The sequence below is a fragment of the Convolutriloba macropyga genome, chromosome 8 (assembly GCF_964194025.1).
Source record: "Convolutriloba macropyga chromosome 8, txConMacr16.3, whole genome shotgun sequence".
NCBI classification, from domain to species: domain Eukaryota; kingdom Metazoa; phylum Xenacoelomorpha; order Acoela; family Convolutidae; genus Convolutriloba; species Convolutriloba macropyga.
Genome location: NC_134475.1, coordinates 14968650 through 14990283, shown reverse-complemented (window position 1 = coordinate 14990283; position 21634 = coordinate 14968650). Strand labels below are relative to the sequence as shown.

General features: G+C 35.5%; 1 protein-coding gene across 4 annotated transcripts in view; it reads right to left on the bottom strand.

The window, feature by feature from the left end:
- Positions 1–21634, bottom strand: part of LOC142344500 (uncharacterized) — an 83277-nt gene that overhangs the window by 1601 nt on the left and 60042 nt on the right. For 3 of the 4 annotated variants that reach the window (XM_075396193.1, XM_075396194.1, XM_075396196.1), the window contains exons 2-7: positions 10528–10845; positions 9936–10087; positions 8861–8996; positions 4954–5040; positions 2051–2113; positions 1487–1588 (exon numbers count right to left, since the gene is read on the bottom strand). In XM_075396193.1, coding sequence (XP_075252308.1) covers positions 1487–1588; positions 2051–2113; positions 4954–5040; positions 8861–8996; positions 9936–10087; positions 10528–10845 — 858 coding nt within the window. Of the gene's footprint in view, positions 1–1486; positions 1589–2050; positions 2114–4953; positions 5041–8860; positions 8997–9935; positions 10088–10527; positions 10846–11793; positions 11857–21634 lie in introns of those variants that run through there. The other variant, XM_075396195.1, reaches the window with a different exon arrangement.

The following is a 21634-nucleotide window of genomic DNA, read 5'->3' as shown; positions in this document are numbered from 1 at the left end:
ATTTAAGGTTTTTCCCTTGAATTTCCTTTAAAATTTCCCGAAACTAATTAAGATAATAGTTATATTTCTTACATTTTGTGACTGATTCTTCAATTGCACGCGAAAAAAGTAACGATTGCAGTGAAGACATAATGAATGTGTTAATGAACAAATGCGTTTAATATTCCATTTAGCGTTTATTATAAATGACGTCAAAGATTCCGGCTCACTTACGGTCGTTTCACAATCTGTCTAATTTTGACAGGATAGGGGTCAAATTATTTGCAAATTTCATGAACAGGGTTTCAGGTACTTGAAAAAATATTACTTAAAATTGAAAAAACATACCCGGCAGATTGCCGGAAAATAGCCGCCGTTGATTCCAATAAGCACGTGGGATTGAAAGAATAGAAGATATTGAAAAAAAAGATTTTTGTACAAAAACATTTTTTAAGTCCGATTTATTTTGATGGCATTTCGTAGTTGAAGATAACGTACTTCTGTTTCTTAGAGAGAGGCTACAGGGGCTACTATCAATACCAATAAGCATTAGAGATGGTAACTAAGACTTATAGTAACGACGTTCAAATAGCGGGCATCTAAAATTGGGCTTTATGGGTTTATCCCGTTTCTACTTCTGACTTCAATTTTTTATACTGACTCTTTTCATTTTGAATTGCTTTGCTGAGCAACTGATGTTCAAAATCACTTTTAGCAGAATGAGAGAAGAGAGAAACTAGTCTAGAGAAGTCAAAAAGATATCACGCAAAATGTTGAAAAAGCGGCAAAATGAGGTAAAGCGAAAAATTTTTTTATTCGACGAAGTAAAAAAAACATAGCAGGACAAGTCCTGACGTACAATTCAAAGAATTTTCATTGACTTAACAGAAAAACTAAACCTAGAATGGACTATGAGTGAATTGAGAAAACCATTTTGAAAAAAATTAGGAAAAAAATAAGAAAAAAAACAAAAAATCAATGTCAAAATGCCGCATGTGAACAAAAAAAAACCACTAGCGAGAAATAAAAATTTAATTCAAACAAAAAACTAGGCCTAGAATGGATTTGAATGGATTGGGAAAACCATTTAGAAAAAAATCCGATCCGAAAAATCGAAAAAACAGTAAAAATCTGAGTGAAATTGCCGCATGTGAACAAAAAAGCACTACCGAGAAACCGAATTTTTGTTCAAACACCGTTTTCTCAATCTACTGTAAAATTAGAGCAAAAAAAATTCACGCCGCAAAACCACTCGCTTTTTCGCTCCATTTCCTGTTTCGGCGTGACCAAAATCACAACTCCAATTTGACTTCAAAAATGATGAAAATGTGTGAACAGATCTTAAAAAAAAAGACAGCGCCCCAATACAATTCAAATTCTTTGAATTGTAAAAAAATAGGAGCGCTATAATAGCCGGCTGAGAAGATGAGGCGGCTATTAAAAAACACTAAACGGGAGGTTGTTAATTTTTGATTGATCAAACCCTTTTCAAAAAGTTAGAGCTGACCTGTTGTTTGGACCTTGCAACTGTGACCTTGATGTCTGAGGTTTTGACTGCGTTGAACAGAGTCAGGGCTTGCTCTTTCGTCTCAATCAACGTCTCGTTTATCTGCCAAAAACACATTTTTCACTAATGTTTACATATAACACGACAGTGCAAAGAAGAGCATTTAAGCCCAGTGTAACTGAAATCCCAATACGGTGGCCGGTCGAATCCTAAATTTGGTTAAACAAAATTCTATGCAAGCATTCAACCATACCATGAAATATATCAATTGTTTTATTTTAGCTCAGTGGTTGAAAGCCCATTATTAACATACATATTGGTATCTAAAAACAGTCCACTGATCCACGGCTGCGACGAGTCACAATTTAGGGGCCGCTTCCTCTTCATTTTATCATTAGCTTATGTGAACACTAATTTCATCACAGAAAATACTACAATAATGAGAAGACAGCATTAAAAAGATTCCAAAAAGTCAGCAATAAATAGGTGGTCGTTATTTTATGTGAATAGAAAAGGAAACATTTCCCATTACAATCGATTTGATGAACATTTGATTCATCTCACCTGTAGAATCTGATCCCCAATCTGCAGAGAGCCCGTTCTAGCTGCCACTCCATTCGGCTCCAACTATAAGCAAAACAGCATATACGTCAACACCTCAACGATTCAAGTCGTTTAAAGATAATAAGACAAAACAAATAATTTAGGTGTTTTCCATTACAGCACCCCATCTCTCTCGCGCCCTCAATAGAACCTTGTTACATTGGCCGCCTTAGGAAATTTTGGGAGATTGATTTGATTATTGAAACATAAACCGACTAATGTCGGAAGAATTGCTCTCGAACGACAGGCGATGCAATTTAATTCAGGGGCTGTAGCCTAGATAAATTTTTCTTTATGGGTGAAAAAATAATTTCGCACGACGGGATTCGAACCATTGACCTCCCTCTCCCTCACAACAAGCACTGCCGACTCGGCTATCAGTCCCTGCTTGTTGCTATGCTGCAATCGGTTTTATTTTAGCAACAAGCTTTACATCGGAGTGAGAGCAATAGAGCTAACTCAAAAATGAAGAACGAAAGCGTGAAAAAGTCACTTGAGAAGTCAAAGAATTTTCCAGAAGAAAACGCAAAAAGGTCAAGCAAAAAAAATTTGCATAAAAAAGACCAACACGTTTACAATAATTAAAATAACAATGGAGTACAATGGTTCAATATTAATTAATCGTTGAGTTTTCGGTTTCGTGAAATCGACAGTTCTTGATGATTTCTAATGTTTTTTGCTGAATTCTTGCTCAACTTTTTGTTAACCATGTCGAATCAGCATAAGGCAGAGATACAAAATACTGCACACATGGCAAATAATCAACTGGGCATCAATTTTGATGACAAACCTATCAATTACTATAATGGTGGATAAAATGGAACAGGCTCAACATTTTTGGAAAAAACGTTTCAAACAGTAATTTAGTGGTCATTTTCATCATAGATGAACTTTCTGGTCAATTCTTTTAGTTCTTATCTATCAACCTAAAATTTGTGCCTATTTTCTTTGACATTCATATATATGCGTGTTCAGTTTGACTTACGGCATAATCACAAAATTAAAATTAATTTCTTCATTCTCGTGTAAGTTTTTTCACACAAGTTAAACACCAGACAATCTGATACCCACAAGAGAATTTCGACAATTTGAACTTGATCCGACTAACGTCGGACGAACTGCTCTCGAATAACTGGCGATCTAAACTATTTATAAGGGGGCTTCGATTAGAGATACTTTTATGGTGCAAAAACTTTGACTGGCGACAGGTTTCAACCAGACAAATTTCGCATGAGATTCGGGAAGATGAATCTCTCAGCTACAGGGGCTATATGTAGTCTTGGCTCAAAATCGCTTTTATTTTAGCAACAGACTTGAATTCTGAATGCACGCAATTCAAATCACTCGCTCAAAGCACCAAAAAGTCGAAAAAGTCACTCAAGAATTGAAACCGAAAGAACGTCAGGTGAAAATTTTGCATTAAAAACACACGTTTACTAAAAAATGCTTCAGACTTCGTTCGAGAGCAATTAAACATCCAATAACGTAAACTACCAGGATTCAAAAAAAGCTTAAAGCGACTAACGTCAGAAAAATTTCTCTCAAATGACAGGCGGCGCAATTTAATTCAGGGTCTTTAGCCTAGAAAAATTCCTCTTTATGGGTGCAAAAACATCAGCCCACGGTGGGACTCGAACCCCGACCTCCGGAGTCCAATTCCTTTTCCTCGACGGAGGTATTAAGCACCGGGCTATCAGGCCCTTGTCATCGAGTCTCTAAAACTCGGTTTTGAACTAACTCGGTCTTGAGTGAGAGCAACTCAAATCACTCAAAAATGAAAAAGTGCGTGCGCAAAAATCCAGAGAAAAATTTGCAAAAACCGATACAAGTATACAATAATTGCTTCTCATTCAAAAGAAATTAACAGAAAATTCTCATTTCAAAGACAAGAAATTAAAAACATAAACCGACTAATGTCGGAAGAATTGCTCTCGAACGACAGGCGGGTAGAAAAACATATAACCCCGTCGGGATTCGAACCATTGGCGTCCCGATCCATAATCAGATGCACTGGCCACTCGGTTATCAGGCCCTTGTTTTTGCTATGCTGTAACCAACTTTATATTAGCAACAACCTTTACTTCGGAGTGAGAGCAATAGAGATCATTCAAAAATGAAGAACGAAAGCGTGAAAAAGTCACTTGAGCAGTCACAGGATGCCCTCGAAGAAAAGCGCAAAATGGTGAAGCAAAAAATTTGTATAAAAAAGACCAACAAGTTTACAATAATTGCTATGAACTTCGCCCAAGAGCAATTAACAAATTCTCTCAATTGTCAACAATTTCAATTTTAAACATCTTATCAGCTTGTACACAGAATTGCTATAAGAACTTGTAAGTTTTTGGCAGAAAAAATTGTAAGACGCTGTATCGCCTTATAAGAACTTTTAAAGTTAGTAATCCCATCTCGACCCGGGTAAAGACATAATCAAGGAGCATGAATTGCGGAAAAGACTGCAGGAACATCGGGTAATTGTACACCATTGAGTGGACCATTAATGGTATCATTAACTCAGAATCGGATCAAGTTTCAGATTCTTATTTCATGGGAAAAGGAAGTAAGTGAGCCTATTTAATGAGGTGCTTCGTAATTTAACACGATAAAGAGCTGTAAATGTCTGCTATATTTAGCAATTCAAGTATTGAATAATTACACCAATGATACAAGCAGTACTCCTTCGAAAGATCTCAGCAAGCATCTACAAAACACGCTATCACATTGTGCATTACAGTATGGGTAGCCGTTTGCTTTTTAAGCCATACATTTAGATCAGTTCTTAAACGATAAAAAATTTTAATGATGTCTTGCATGTTAGAAAAATCTTTCTTTACAAAAAGATGTTACAAGAGAGTCAGTATACTAACAGATGAAATGAATACTCCGAAAATGTCATCGTTCCCATGGCAGAGAGTCATTCCCAACTTGTTGCCTGTTTTTCCAATTACCACATCCTGGAACAAACCATTATTTTATAAACTCAGTTTACTAATTAGTCGAAAAATTGAGACATACGTATCAAATTGCCTTAACTAACAGTTAAAATATGTTAACAAAGATTGGAACACGAAAAGCAAAGTTTGCGGACTAGTTAACATTCGTTAAACTTGCTCAATTTATGTAATTGAGCAAATTTTTAAATTAATTGTATACATGAACCCAGACACCGACTGTTTGGACGAATCATCCCTGAAGGGAATCAGGATTAACGAACGTTAAAAAAACCTCAGTCGATTTTTCGAAACTTGTTCAATAACGACCTTCCAAAACTTTTTCTTGAAAAATATTAGCAGAACTTCACAAATAAATTTGTTCGGAGAATACAGAACTACTGTGATAAAACTGCTCTTCGCAAAACTATTTTTATTAATCAATCAGCTTGATGCCAAAACTGGCTATTACGAATGAACACAAAATTCCGAAGCACTCGTCAGAAACCTCTAAACTGTGCGTGAATTCAAGAACTGTTTCGACGTTGATTACGTCTAAATTTTGTAGAGCCTCCTATTCTACAACGAACAAATGAATTTCTTCTATTTTGCACTTTCATTCTATGATGATTGGATTGTACTCTTGACCTGCTCGCTCACCTGGTGATAAAATAAATATAATTCTTACGCTTAAAATTTTTTTTCAAGGTTTTGAATTGCGATTAGTACAAGAAATATTTCTAAAAACCTCTGTCCCCAAATGGGCCTAAGAAGTTGCCCCAATTCATAATACAATAAACAAACAGCGTGCCTCGGAAAAAATTGTCTCTAAGAATTGGCGAGCAGCTAAATTGGTTTTAGCTAGCTCAAGATAAAACCAACCTGGTATGAATGAGAAAGTGAGAAACTCAAAAAATGAGAAAATACAAACTTTTCAAAATTGCCCTTTGAAACAACGATTGTTACAAGAACACCCTAAGACTTTAACAGTTAATAACGTTTCCATCGTCAAAAATCAATAGTCAAGCAACGACCAATCAAAACATACCCGGCAGATTGCCGGAAAATAGCCGCCGTTGATTCCAATAAGCATGATTGGGATTGAAATAACAGAAGATATTGAAAAAAAAAAGATTTTTGTACAAAAACATTTTTTTAAGTCCGATTTATTTTGATGCCATTTCGTAGTTGATTATACTTCTGTTTCTTAGAGAGAGGCTACAGGAGCTACTATCAATAACAATAAGCATTAGAGATGGTAACTAATACTTATAAAAACGACGTTCAAATAGCGGGCATCTAAAATTGGGCTTTATGGGTTTATCCCGTTTCTATTTCTGACTTCAATTTTTTTCTACTGACTCTGTTCATTTTGAATTGCTTTGCTGAGCAACTGATGTTCAAAATCACTTTTAGCAGAATGAGAGAAGAGAGAAACTAGCCTAGAGAAGTCAAAAAGATTTCACGCAAAATGTTGAAAAGGCGGCAAAATGAGGTAAAGCGAAACATTTTTTTATTCGAAGAAGTAAAAAAAATAGGAGCGCTATAATAGCCGGCTGAGAAGATGAGGGCGGCTATTAAAAATATCAAGGAATTAGCGATACAGTACATAAACTCGTAGACTCGGGCAAATTAAACTCAAGAGCCAACAGAACCCAGAATACCTAGGAGTAAGATCAGAATATAAAACAACTTGCAGATTAACAAAAGATGCTGCGATTGATTCGCGGAACTTTAGCCTCAAAAGTACTATTATTATTGGTCTTAGCTCTATTTATATAATCAAAAGTTCTCTACAATAGATTTCTCAGAACAAAAAAGCTTTTGGTTTCTTTCTGAAGGCATTTTCATTTGGTGTAAGTTTCATTTCAAAACTGAATGATGTCTTTCCGAAATTGGTCTTCATACCGGGAGTGTGAAAATTCTACCCTAGAAAACAAAAAATTGTACCACCAAAAATACCATGGAAAACAAGACGACTGCAAAGGAAAACGTTCACAGCTGCTCTGACGTATAATTTATTTAAAGAAGTTGCCTAATTTAGGATATAGATTATATATATATATATATATATATATATATATATATAAATATACATATATATATATATATATATATATATATATGTGTGTGTGTATATATATATATTAAATGCTACACTCAAATAACCTTCAATTAGAGCGAGCTATCCACAGAAACCCTTAACACCTCCAATTGAATTAAGCAAGACATTTTGAGAGTTAGGAACATCATAAGTTACCAAAAAATTATTCGAACGACTAAAATCCATCGCATGCTAAAAAATGTCACTCTAAACACATCAAAATGGGGCAAAATAGGAAAAAATAAAACAATGGTTTTTGGCATCAAGTTTTCATATTATCTATTAAAAATATAATTACCGATATCATACAATTGAAAAAATCTTGATCTACAACAGAGCTCTCGACGGGTTCGTTATGTTTCTGATCCACTCACCACTAACCTACATAAAATTGAATTGATGGCCCTCTTTCAGTCGTAACAAGAGCAACAGGACCAAAACCATTGCCACATTGCTTTTTTGAGAGCAATTATTTAATTACAACTTTAATAGCGCTGTCAACATTGATACAGGTTTTTTTCTGCCAGTACGGAGGAACATGGATAGGTTTTGAAATGGTCCACGATTATTGAAATTAAATAGGGAAACATAAACCGACCAATGTCGGATGAATTGCTCTCGAAAGTCAGGCGAGGGCAACTTAATGTAGCTCAGAAGTGTTTTAGGGTAACAAAAAACAAGCCCACATAGGTTTGATCCACTGACCTCCACGTTGGCAGTATGGCATCTTCATCACTCAGCCACATTGCTTCTGATTGCCTTTCGTTCACAACCACTTTTACCAACGAACTTTATTTCAGAACGAGAGCAACTTAGATCACTCAAAAAAGAAGAACTAAAGTGTAAACAGTCACTCAAGAAGCAACCGAATATTCTAGAACAAAAGCACAAAACTTTCAAGCAAAAATATTGCATAAAAATGACCAAAACGTTTACAAAAATTGCTTCGCTCTTAGTTCGCGAGCTATTAAAAACTACACACTTATCTATTCTCGTGAAAGGTAAACTAAAAGCCATTTTCTTTTGAGAAAAAGCCCACTTTTCGAAATTCAGGTGCTTTATATCCTCAAGAAGCTCCTGTGTCAATGATTTGGAAGATTACTACTGGCCACTTTTAATTCTTCTGAACTCAACTACAGAAAACAACCGGAGCCAGAGAAAAAAACTAGATTAAAAAAACTAGAATAAAATAAAGGTCGCGCTCAGATTATAAAGACAAAGAAGATCATTGAAGATTACAAAGACATCGAAGATCTTTACTGCCTATTTGGGGTCAGATCTCTGTAACGAATACCTTTGATTACTCGACATTATCGGCTGATTGGTTTGAAATGAGCGCACATTCTTCAAAAAAAATCAAAATTTTAACAAATTGTATTTCCGTTTGATATCATGCACTTTATAATAATGAGCTGTTTTTCATGTCCAGGTTGATTTTAGGCATCTGATAATACTGTGTAGTTTTCAATCAACAGCATAGAGTCAATTCAATATTCTTGAGCACTGTATTCCAAGATGATCTATTAATTATCTTCTATTAATTTCAATTTTGTTCCAATCCTGCGAAAATTCTTTGATTGAACTCATTGCTGTGGTTAAGACAAAAAAATAAAACCTTTTCAAGGCACAAGAATTTCTCAAGTTTTACATCGCGATTAGTTTTAGCGGTAGTCCCTCAATTTTACGCAACCCAACATTGATAGTAAAGTGTAGCCCAAATTGGTACAAAATCTACATTACCTCATACTCTACAAGATTGAAGGGAGATGGCAGCGGCATTATGTGATTGTAGAGGTCCTCATATATAGCCTCTTCGTCGTCTTCTAACTCGTCTAGATTGCCATACACGTCTTCATGCGACATCAGATCCTTGTACCTACACAAAAAGGTACTAATCAAATATGCGCTCTTCAATAACATAGCAAGCTCAATTACAGAACATCAGATGAAACATAATTTAAATCAGTTAATTCTCGTGGTCCAATCCGTCCGTATTATTGGCAGAAAGAATTAGTTATAACTAAGACAGTTATTATTAATTTTTTAAAAGGAGTTAACTCAAAAACTGCCAAAATTTGGAGTGATATGTTTGTGGATAAATGACAGAACCAATTTTAGGAGCTCAAAAATGCTAGAAATTTCACTGGTATTCGGGGCACCGGAGATTAATAATTATTTGTGTTAATAAAATAGATAGGCATAAAATTAGACTGTAAGAGAATATGTCGAAAGCCAGTCTGCCAGATTACATGATTAAACCGCGTCTCCTATCAATCATTATTTCATCTATCATTACTAATTAAACAGCTCTTTTAGGCGAGTTTTATGGTGCTAGGAAAATTGGCCGACAGGGCGTTTAGCCGACAAGGAAAAAATGAGAAATTTAGCCGACAGTTTTATCATAATTGGTAATAAAAGTCCATAATTGGTCCATAAATCAGTAGTTCGGTTGTGATAGATTCATATCAAGTCCCACGGGCCTCTGAGGCATGGCCATGGCCCGCGAGGCATGGCCAGATGCGGTAAAATACGGTTAGACCACGGATAGACCTTCGTTACACTAGTTGATGAAAAACTGCGGCATATTTGTCCGCTTACGAAGTAGTGTTTAAATTATAATTAATAATTACCTAAATTTATAATCGCTAATTACCTAAAACTTACCCATATCTCTGCTCGATGGAAATTTCGCAAAAATCAAGTTTTAGACCAAATGAATTTAATTATGCGGAAATTAGTGACAAAATATTATTCGAATTTTAAGCTATTTAGTAAGTAATGATGAAACAAATAATTTGAAAGCGAACACGCTTACCTAACATCTCCATAATTGGACTGTTTGTTTCCCAAAAAGGTCGGATCTCTCAGCCAAATGTCAGTCTCGACGGGAGCCTCGAATTTCTTCCCTTCAATTTCACTACCGGCATTTTCTTCTGTCTGAACTGACACTGACTTTGTTTGCACAGCCTGAAAATCGATCTCATTGTAAATTGTAAATGCAAAAAATATCTAACAATGTCGCTAAGAGCTAACAAACATCTTAGATAAATTGGAATAGTTTTCACTGTTCTAAGATAAATTGAAAATTAAATTTAATTAATTGAAAATAAAAATGAAAACATTAAATCTGAAGAACAGGTTAGAAGAAACAAATTTATCAAGCATATAAGTGATTTGTATTAACATCCCCCCTCTTTTGTGTTAATATCTCCCCTCAAGCAGATGTGCAGTATTTCAATCATGGTAACAAGCAGTTCCAGATGATGTACCACCCCACCCCCCCCCCACCCCCCTCCCCACTTGCACGGTCAACAAAATTTCTTGATTTGTAGCAACTATGCAGAAACTAGCCTGTTTTTGCTGCAATAATGGAATGGATTACAAAATTGCAATTACTTCGTACATACTTTGCGTTTTTGACACTCGGAGCACAGATGCTTGGGCGAATTTCGAGGAGTCGACTCTTTTGCCGTCGGCTCCTTGACCGGACATTCGGAAGGAGACAACAGATCGTTTTCCGAATGCTGTTCTGACTGGCTACTCTCATTGTAGCTACTCGTTGACTTACTAGCCGATAGTTCAGCAGAATTATCGTGCGGAGATATAGCACTGTTAATTCCTCCTCCTCCCCGACGTTTGACTTTGACACTAATGGGTTCTTCAGCCTGCATGAAGATCTGACCCGCTCTGGCCTCGTCCAGTCGGCTGACATCCTGGCCGTTAATCTGAAAACAGTCATTACAAATTACTCATGTCCTTTGTTAACACATGCAGCTGACAGAAGAGCAATAAACTGTCTGCAGAAATCTATCAAACGTCTCAAGATAGACTCAATTAGATACCAGTCGAGGAACTGGTTTTTCCGCATTTCTCTACCTCCCTTCACCTTTAACGTTGTTTTCTCTGGTAGTGTTTTGTTTTTAATGAGAGGTTGCAATTAGTCACAAAAATTTGTACATACCATTATAAAGGTATAAAATATCAAACTCAGATGGTCAAGAAAACCGTTCGTCACTCGCATAACGCGTCAATGAAATTTAACCATTCGCTGAGAATTAGCCTTCAGTTTAAATTCTGTTGCTAAAATTTCAAAAAGAGTTGTGGTTCATAATGGAAAAAAGCTGATTTAAATTGATCAAGGAATTACGTTGAGAGCACTTTTTGGATCTTTCTGTTATTGTAGCCCCACAGTTTAAAGGGCATGGAATGCATAACCCCCATCCCAATTATAGCATTGGGTTAATATAACATATTGGATGTATAATGGCAACACTGCCTTTTATGTGAACTATGGTTGCATATTTTTACGTTAGAACGAAAAGTGAATTCGATTTCCTTCAACTTCTGAATTAACGCAACTTAAATAAGAGGACAAAAAAGTTAGCAGAAAACTAGAGCGTTTGAGAGAAAATGGAACATTTATCGAAAGGATTTATTAAAATTTATCGAAAGGATAAGCTCAAAAAGCCAGCGCACGATAATCACAATTTTCCTTTAAAAGCACTTGCCAATATTGATTTTCCTGTCATTTCACATAAGGATTAGTTCAAAAAATTCTTAAGATCTTAGAGATTTTCAAACAGTACTTAGGACACATTAACCTAAAACGCGACAGGTTAATAATGCTTAACCTGCAAATATTAAACAAAAACGATGGAAAAAGTGAAACATACCACAATTTTTGAAGTGCTGTGTTTGCCAAAACAGAACATCTGCGCTGATGCGTTTCAACTTGACTTGAGCTCAAATACAATGATCTTGATCAAAAGCGCCGCCGTCTCACAGGCATGAGAAGAAAAGCTCATATATATTTCAAAGGATAATTTGGACAAAATCGTAATTATACCTTTTGTTAGCCTGCCTAGAAGAAACGCACCAGATGAGGAGAGCAAATAGATAGAAAAGGAGGAGCGTGCCTAATTTCACTGTATAATGCATCTCTCAGTGCGCGTGATTAAAGTGTAAAATTTCAGACAAAAATAGCAACCACTGATGAAAAGACAAAAAGCGCGTTCTCGAAATTTTTGTCTGAAAATATTATCTGCTAGAGACGCTAGTGGGCCAATTTTCGCCAATTGCGACACTGGTGTTCTGCCCGGCAACAATATAATGACAAATTTGGGCTGAAATCCCACAAAAACGTAGACTGAAACAAAAAATACCCTACAGTAGGCGAAAAATTTGATGAAAGGTCCAACACTGAATTAATTTTTTAACGGCTTGGTGGCATATCAGTCATGCAGACTTATTCATGCAGTCGTGTTGAATTTTGAAAGTGCGAATCTCTCCTATTCCTACTAGAAGATGGAATAGCTGGAAGCATATAGAACTCTCAATCTCATCCACTATTAAATAAGGCTAAATATACCTTGCATTCAATTGAATACAATTTTTAATTATTAAATGAAAACTCTTATTACTCAATTTTGCTGCGAATTCTTTTAAAAAATTACCTCAACTTTGATTTTAAAATAGTTTTCTATTACGAACACAGCAAATATACACACACACAAACAAAACAAAAACAACACACGCATAACACTAACCCAAAAAAGCACCAAACAGAAGCAAGCACACACAGAGCAAACATACACATGCACTCGCATTAATGCATGCACACACAAACTCACAAGAGAAGTATCAACTGACACACAATAGATGCAAAATCGAAATTACTAAAGTTCCTAATCGAACGTCTACAAGAAGGACGACCAGAGGAATTTCCGCAACATTTCAAAATTTCTTGGACATGCAGACCAGTAAACCGAACTGAGAATATGTCAGACATCGACAAATAGAATTTTCAAAAACCAGTTAGAAAATTGACGCCAAAATGTTTAAGTGAACGCTTTTGTGAAAATATGGCTTTTAATTGACTGTTTTTTGCTATTGTCAGTCATCTTTTTAGAAATTAAAAACCATTCCTTTAACTCACGACTGGAAGCAATAAAACCTGCAAATGGTCTCTGTGCATTTCCAAAAATATCAAACATAGCTGGCAGGTTGCGAGTAAATAGCTGCGATAGCTTCGTTAAGACGTGCATTCTGAAAAGTCTCAAAGAAATTATGGTAGATTTAGAAGACTTTGCGTTAAATTCGATGATGTTTATAATTAGCTGACCTTAATAAACTTTCATTTAGAGTGAGGTATCCGTAATTGACCATAAGTCAACTGGACAAAAAAACTCGCTCCAGGTGGGAGCAAAAATGACATCACGCAAATATCACAGCTGAAATTGCACGAGTGAACAAAAAGCAGACTTGAAGTGAGCAGTGACATGACCTAGTAACAAAAATCTTGACAAAATAAAGAATGAAGAGAAAGCCTATAATAGCTCCACTCGTGTAACGGCTGCTCTCCTTGTGATTCACAAAGAAAGTTTTACACCGCCCAGTTCGTTCTGAGTGGTTACAAAATCTGTCCGGATACTTCGTTTATGCAGTTCGCTTTTGTAACTGTATATCCGCTCTGCTGTACTTACCGTTGCATTAACTATTTTAGTTCGTAACTATTCGCTGATCTTAGTTTTTTCAACTATCAATTTGAACTGGATTGCTACAGATCACACAATACGGGATCTCTTTATGTATACCAGTTCAATCCGATAGAAAAAACAAATCGAAGACAAAGATATATGTCTAAGACCTGTTTGTGCAAAAATATTTAAATTTAAACTTAAGTTGGCTTTTGCTGTTTGTACTCACAAGTTGGGAATACCAGAAGTTGGGGTTGTAACAGTTGAATTTCAGCTCCAATAATTCGTTGATGCAAGACACAGTAACAGAATTTACTGCTCAATAATATTTTTGAATACAAGACACAGTAACAATTTACTGCTCAGGAATATTTCTAGTTCAAGACACAGTAACACGTTATTTACTGCTCAGGACAATTTGTTTTGCAATATTGCTGAGTTATACTTTCAGCCGTTTTCTGCGGCTACTACGTTGAGTTCTATGTGTTGCTTTTCGTTATTTCTCCCTTTTTCTCTTTTTTCTCACGTGACAAACTGTAACTAGAACTAGAACTATAACTATTAAATGACTAGGACAAAAGAAAGTGTTTTGTTTCTATTTTCCCGCCTACACAAGCTTAGCGAGCTCAGCTCCAACAACTCGGCTATCGCAACTATTGCAGAAAATAATGACTCCTGTCGGACAATTTGCTCTCCAAGAAGAGTCGAGGGCTTGGTTTGTTACGTTGTAATTATATTAAGCCCAGACTCAGCCGCTGTGTAAAAAGTGTAGCTGCGCAAAGAGAGGTCTCCCCAAACTTACATTAATTTACAATTTCGCTATATGCTATGAATTTCTACTTACTCAGCAGCTTCGGTGAACCATTAACGTAGAGCCCACTAAAACTATAAGAAGAGCTGCTCTATCACTTAAAGCTCGCGTTAAGTTTGAAGATAGAAACGGGAAATTAAATTACTGATGTTATGTTTAGGAAAAAAGTCAAATTATATCACTGATATTGTAGAAAAAAAAAATCAAACGAAAAAAACACGAGTAAAATGTTTGGGAAAAAACGCAAAAATCGAGCAACAATATGGCATAAAAGCCATGAGGTTACAATTATTGCTTGGATCAAGACCAATTAAACACACGCAAATACACACACACACACACACTCATACGTAGACAAATACAGCAAACATAGATTCAGTTGCTCCAAAATTTGTCATTTTGCTAGAAACAAAACCTGCAAATCTAAACATACCCGGCAGATTGCCGGAAAATAGCCGCCGTTGATTCGAATAAGCATGATTGGGATTGAACGAATAGAATATATTGAAAAAAAAAGATTTTTGTACAAAAATATTTTTTAAGTCCGATTTATTTTGATGGCTTTTCGTAGTTGAACATACTTCTGTTTCTTAGAGAGAGGCTACAGGGTCTACTATCAACACCAATAAGCATTAGAGGTGGTAACTAAGACTTATAGGAACGACGTTCAAATAGCGGGCATCTAAAATTGGGCTTTATGGGTATATCCCGTTTCTATTTCTGACTTCAATTTTTTATACTGACTGTGTTCATTTTGAATTGCTTTGCTGAGCAACTGATGTTCAAATTCACTTTTAGCAGAATGAGAGAAGAGAGAAACTAGCCTAGAGAAGTCAAAAAGATTTCATTCAAAATGTCGAAAAAGCGGCAAAATGGTAAAGCGAAAAAAAAGTTTGACGAAGTAAAAAAACATAGCAGGACAAGTCCTGACGTACAATTCAAAGAATTTTCATTGACTAAACAGAAGAACTAGACCTAGAAAGGACTATCAGTGAATTGAGAAAACCACTTTTAAAAAATCAGAACAAAAAAATAAAGAAAAAAACAGAAAATCAATATCAAAATGCCGCATGTGAACAAAAAAACCACCAGCGAGAAATGAAAATTAAAATTCAAACAAAAAACTAGGCCTAGAATGAGCAGCGAATGGATTGCGAAAACCATTTAGAAAAAAATCTGATTCAAAAAATCGAAAAAACAGTAAAAATCAGAGTGAAATTGCTGCATGTGAACAAAAAACCACTACCGAGAAACCGAATTTTTGTTCAAACACCGTTTTCTCACTCTACTTTAAAATTAGAGCGAAAAAAATTCACGCCGCAAAACCACTCGCTTTTTCGCTCCATTTCCTGTTTCGGCGTGACCAAAATCACTACTCCAATTTGACTTCAAAAATCATGAAAATGTGTGAACAGATCTTAAAAAAAAAAAGACAGCGCCCCAATACAATTCAAATTCTTTGAATTGTAAAAATACGAGCGCAATAATAGCCGGCTGAGAAGATGAGGGCGGCTATTAAACATTAATTAATTTAGCCTTTATTGAATTCCTTAGCACTAACAGTATCAATAAATAACAGCGATACAATGGCAAAACGAAAGAACGCTGTTGAAACAACAATAAAGAAAAGGCTCATGAGTTCGCGAATATTGAGAGGATTTGACAAATAAATTCTCCGTTAATTTTGCGAAAAATGATTAACATTCAAACTTCCGTCGTTTTACAACTTAAAAACACATGCACTAAAACACAAGTTCATAACTATTTGTTCACTAAAGTCATCGCTTTCTTCTGAAAATACGCTGCTCGCCTATTTCAAAGGAACTAAATATTAGCTTATATTTCCTTTACACCCATCCAAAATTCCTTAGTTTCCAAAGAACAAAGTTTCAAATGACAATATTTCCAATCATTTTTTTTGCTGTAGCACGTCAAAAATAAGGCCAATTGGTTCCAAAAGAATTGCCTGATTCAAAATCGACTGATCTTTCAATACCAACTATAGATTTCGCTGAATACGTCTTTTGGATAAGCCTGTCTGAGAACGTCACCAGACGCCACTCTATACTCAAAAACCATAAACTTTGAAATCGTCAGATACGCATGATACTTGATGACGTCATCCATCCATAGATAACATGTCTTGTAGACATGCAAGCGACAGATAGTTCTTTTACGATTGCCTCTCTAAAGAAAAAACAGCGCTAATAGCAAAATATCATTAGGCAACATATTCACTACCAGAATATTGAAAGAAGATGAGAATATGTGTTTGTTTTCTGAATAAGAATTGGTAATTATGATTGATTCTTGGCAAAAAGACACGACAAAATATCCCCCTCTGCTTCTCTTCATCTAACTATTACCCACTCCAACCAACCAAACCCCCCCCCGTCTCTCCCACTCACTTTTAAATATTGACGTAGTTGTTTCGCTTGACATGCTACATTGTAATTTCGTGTCAGGGATCGGCAGCTGAATCGATCCATTAAAATGGGGAAACGTCAAATTATCAAGCACTGCTTGAGTGACGGCCGGAGAATTAAGGAGAGCGCGAGACAAACACAAAATGGAACAGCTTAAATGAGGGGGTCTGAAATGACTCTTGGGAGACACGTATTAAATAATGGCTCCCGTTTTACAACACAGCAGCATTTCTACTACTACTGCTGTTACTGTCGTCCATTGTTGCCTCTTAAGTTGGTTCCGCTTTTAAAAAATTAATTGCAAAGAGCGGCAGAAAAGCCTTCGCTAAAAGAAAATTGTGAAATCAAGCACAAATTTGAACAAAAAATCAATTCAGTCATGAAAAGGTTACCGCAATCTGCACTATAAAATAAATTTTCCCGTCATTTTACTGCTTTATTTATAAATAAATACATTAATTTTTCAATTTTTCTAAAAGTTTCATTAATTTTTCAATGCTATCTATATATTAAAAAGTGCTGATACCATTTCAAGGTTAAAAAGCAGCAAGATAGCAGAAATGGAAAAAAGTACTGAAACTTAAGTGTCACAATTTCATCCCAGGATGGGACAATTTTTAAATACACCGACTGCAAAAAAAAGCAGGTACAAAAGCAAACTTCAGAAACAAGTGCAGCTTATTTACAGAGAAAAGAACGACACGCATAAAAACTGAATCACTGGGAGTACGGAGGGGATAAAACAGAGTATTTCTGGAGGGAGAGAGAGAGCGACTGTAAGAGTGTCTGAATGGCTATGACTCATCCCACGCTTTACATCTACTGGTGGGTAAATCCCAGACCACTTTATAGACATAATAAAAGGAGAAACAGCAGTTGGAGTAATTCTAGTTATTGTCTCTTAAATTCACTCCCAGATGTGTAAGCAGTTTATGTCTCATTATTGAGTTTAGATTCAATTGTTGCAGCCACAAAGGCCAGCCCAGCCACTCACACTATTGTTTATCAGCCTCTTAGCCAACCGGGGCGGGTGGCGGAGGGGTAGGGGAGGGAAAGGGTTACTTAGCAATAGGAGAAAGCCTCAATGGGAAAATGGGGATAAAGGCTCATAACTGGAGAGAGAGCTGAAGAAAGAAAAGAGATGTAATTAGGGGTTGGCAAATGAGATTAGAGCTGTCTTTTGAGGATTAGAGATGAAAGCCCAAGGTAAGTATTTCTTCCTTGGTATCAACATCCTAATCCGATAAACTCTTGGCTGAACAAAAACAAACCCCGCGTTCTGTTGGTTTTCGAGTAAAATTTGCTTTGTTTTTGTCCGATTATTATATCAAGTTGTGAAACGCCTGAAGCAGCAAAATTCACAATTGAATGATACAATTTTTTTCTTCAAAATCGATAGTTCATTTTGAAGTTGAGAGAAAATAAACAGGTATTCAATAACGAGAAGTGCTATTGCAATATATTTTCTTTTTGCTGTTTCTCATCTTTAATTTTAAGTTCTTTTCTATGTTTCGGAAAGAAAATTATAAAAGAGTGTTTTTTGTAAAAATTATAAATTTTTGCGGCACAAATTTTAGAATTAGCTGCAATTGTATCTTTCAGCTTTACTCTGAAACGGGTACGGTTACAAACGTAATTTTGCACCACAAAGTGTTTCTCAAAATATCTTCCCTGTGGAAAAAAACATCCGTACCATTTATGTAACTGGAAATCTAGCATAAAAGATGGCTACCTCTATTAAATATATAGGGAAATTAAAATGAAATGCACAACCGCTCAGTTTAGTGGCATCTGGGAAAAACAGCAGCAATCAAACATTGAAAAAAATTACACTTATTTGATTAAGATTTCTGGGAAGTCCCTTCCTTTTTCAATATAGGAGAGGTGGAATTAAGAAAATGAAAAGTTGGCCGCTCCAAGCGCCGACATCCACGAAACAAATACTAAACCACAACCTTCAAAACAAATCTATTGCTTCAAGGTTATGAAAGCATGGAATACTGGACGCCTCTTAATAAGTTATATCAAAAATATTAAAAGTCACAGACCTAAGTTATAATTCTCGATAAACGAATATAGAATAACAGGGCTCAGCCGTGCACTGAATATAACTTTTAATAAAATAATCTTCCAATAGTTGACAAAAAACGAGGGTTTTGGTTATGATGAACTAATTGTTATCGTCTTTTTCTAAACACGAAACTACAAACAGCTCCGCAGTAAGTTTTATTATGCACAAGTCTTACACAACTCTTCACAGCCCAACCAATAAAAACGTTCCAGTCCCAGTTCAACGTTAGCACTTTCATCATAAAACTGAAAAATGGACGGATCGAATTCAGAAGTTGCGCCATTTCATCTTTTATTGGATGCAAACTTGAACATCGATTCCCAGAATTTGCCGCAAAGACAAACCTAGTATTTGATGGCAGGGTCATTAACAGCTGATAGACCAAAACAATTTCTGACAATGTATTAATACTGGCATCATCCTTATATACGACCAAAAATTATGATGACCAATTGCAATTTTATCCAAAAGTAGCGCCGCTATGCTGAAATGTTCGTTTTTTTCTTTGACTTGAATAATAATAAAAAGTTTTCACTGGTGTTGAAAACGCCTATCAACAAAAGGGGCATGCTAGCTTGACTTTTTCTCAGCCACGAATTTATCTTAATCATCACTAATTTTTAATTAAAGCAATGCATATACTCAAACTAGTATGCCGGAACTTTTTTCAAACCGCATTTTAAACAGTAGAAACTTTGGTATAAAACAATTAATTTCGCAATTGGAGAACAGATAGTTCATACATCTATGACTCAGTGGAAACCAAACATCCCCTCAAGCTCATCGAGTATTCCGATGATTGCTCTAGCCTTTCTCTTCCAAAAGATATTGATCGATAAATTGCAGGTGAAAAAAGCCAGGCTGGTATAAAGTGGAGGATCAAAAACATGTATTGATCATTATTCACTTCAATTTCCAGAGAACTGTAACTCAAATTGCCACAAGGTTGACTGCAGTATCAGAGCACGACTCAAAAGACAGGCTTGTCACTCCTTCGCTTTTTGTGAGCACATGTGATCATCGAGAAAATTTAACTAAAGAAACCAAATACTGATGTTCACATATATTTTGATTGATACCTAACGTCCGCTGGCATCCCACTTAAAAATCTTGTTGCATGATGATTGCCTTTAATGAGCCCTAATAGATACATTTTAGAAAAAAAATCATATTTCGCACATACATTTATAACAATTTGAAGATTTTTCACCAATAAAATTATCCGTCACTGAAAAAATTTGTATTTATCTATCAACTTGCAAAGAACAATTTATTTTTTTTGAACCATCGTAAAAAGCATCTTCCGACATGCAAACGTTGACAAAAAGGCACCATGAAGAAAAAGAGTAGATCTATGTAGCAAAAATATGAGCTGCAGACTTATCATCAAAGACAGTGCAAAAGATGCTTCATACTGCAATGCATCGCGAAATTTCATTTACTTGTTAACTGATTAATTCAAGCACATTTATAACACAATGTCTTTAAATTAAGAAAAGCTATCAAATGGATTCACTTAAAACAATTAATGTTTTGAAGGCTTACGGGTTGAAAAAAATTGTTGCGAAACAATTGTAAGAGTTACGGTTTCAACAAGAGCAAAGTGTAACATTTGTGTAACAATTGTGTAATTGTGACAATTATAACAAATGCAAAAATTGAAAACAATTGTAACAATTGTATGACTACTCTTATAGAACTCTAACATTTCTATAAGAGGTTTAACAGAGAGCATTTCAACCTCATTGTATAAGTCATTGATGTCAGACATCTTTACACAGCCAGTAATTGTGCGAGTAGCAATGTTTTGTTTGCAGGTGGAAGACCAAATAGGAGCACCGTAGTTCAGGACGCTCAAATCTATAGCTTTGTAAGTCACTGAAAGTGTCTCTTTTGTGCAGCCCCAGTCGCTACCAGCAATCTTTTTCAGTATGTTTTTGCGCTTTTGTAATTTCTCTTCAGCGCTCTTACATTTTCTCCAAAATTGAGCATACCATCAAAGATGACACTACGTACTTTGACTTTGGAATTTGCTGGTATTGGTGAATAGTTGTCAAACTTGTCCTCCTTGCTACAGGTTGTGAACACATGCGCATCTGATTTTTCAACTGATAACTTAAGTTTTCTTGATCGTCATGCTGTGGTCAAACTGTAAGAGGAAGCCGAGGTTTAAAAAAACACACAAAAACTGGCCATGTATTTAAAACTTTTTCTCCAAAATTTCTGAAGAGTATGCACCAGTGAAGCTTTTTTTACGCCTAATCTAAATTCAAAATTCAAATTAAATAACTTCCAAATGTAATTCTGTACCGCTAATAGCTAATTAAAGTTAAAATCCACAAATTCCAAAGAATTTCTGCAAAAAAGCATAATTTTCTGCAGCATCAAAATCTATCATTTTTAGAGACAAGAACAAATGCTTTGGGGAAAGATAAAGATAAACTTTGCATCATTTTCAATACTTTTCCGGACAAAAACAAACTTCCACGCAAATTATCGAACAAAAATCACAAGAAAACGATTTTAATTAAACTTTAATACAAAAAAAACTAAATAGAACACCGAAATCCAAGCCCTAAGACCAAAAAGACTCAACCCGGCAGCGTACAATTTTGCACAACTAAAAAATCATGAATTGCTTCTGCATAAGACAACCCAACAACTAAAAAAATGAAAATAAGAAACAAGTAACCGTCCATAAACAAGGATTGGGTTGAAACAATCAGCAGA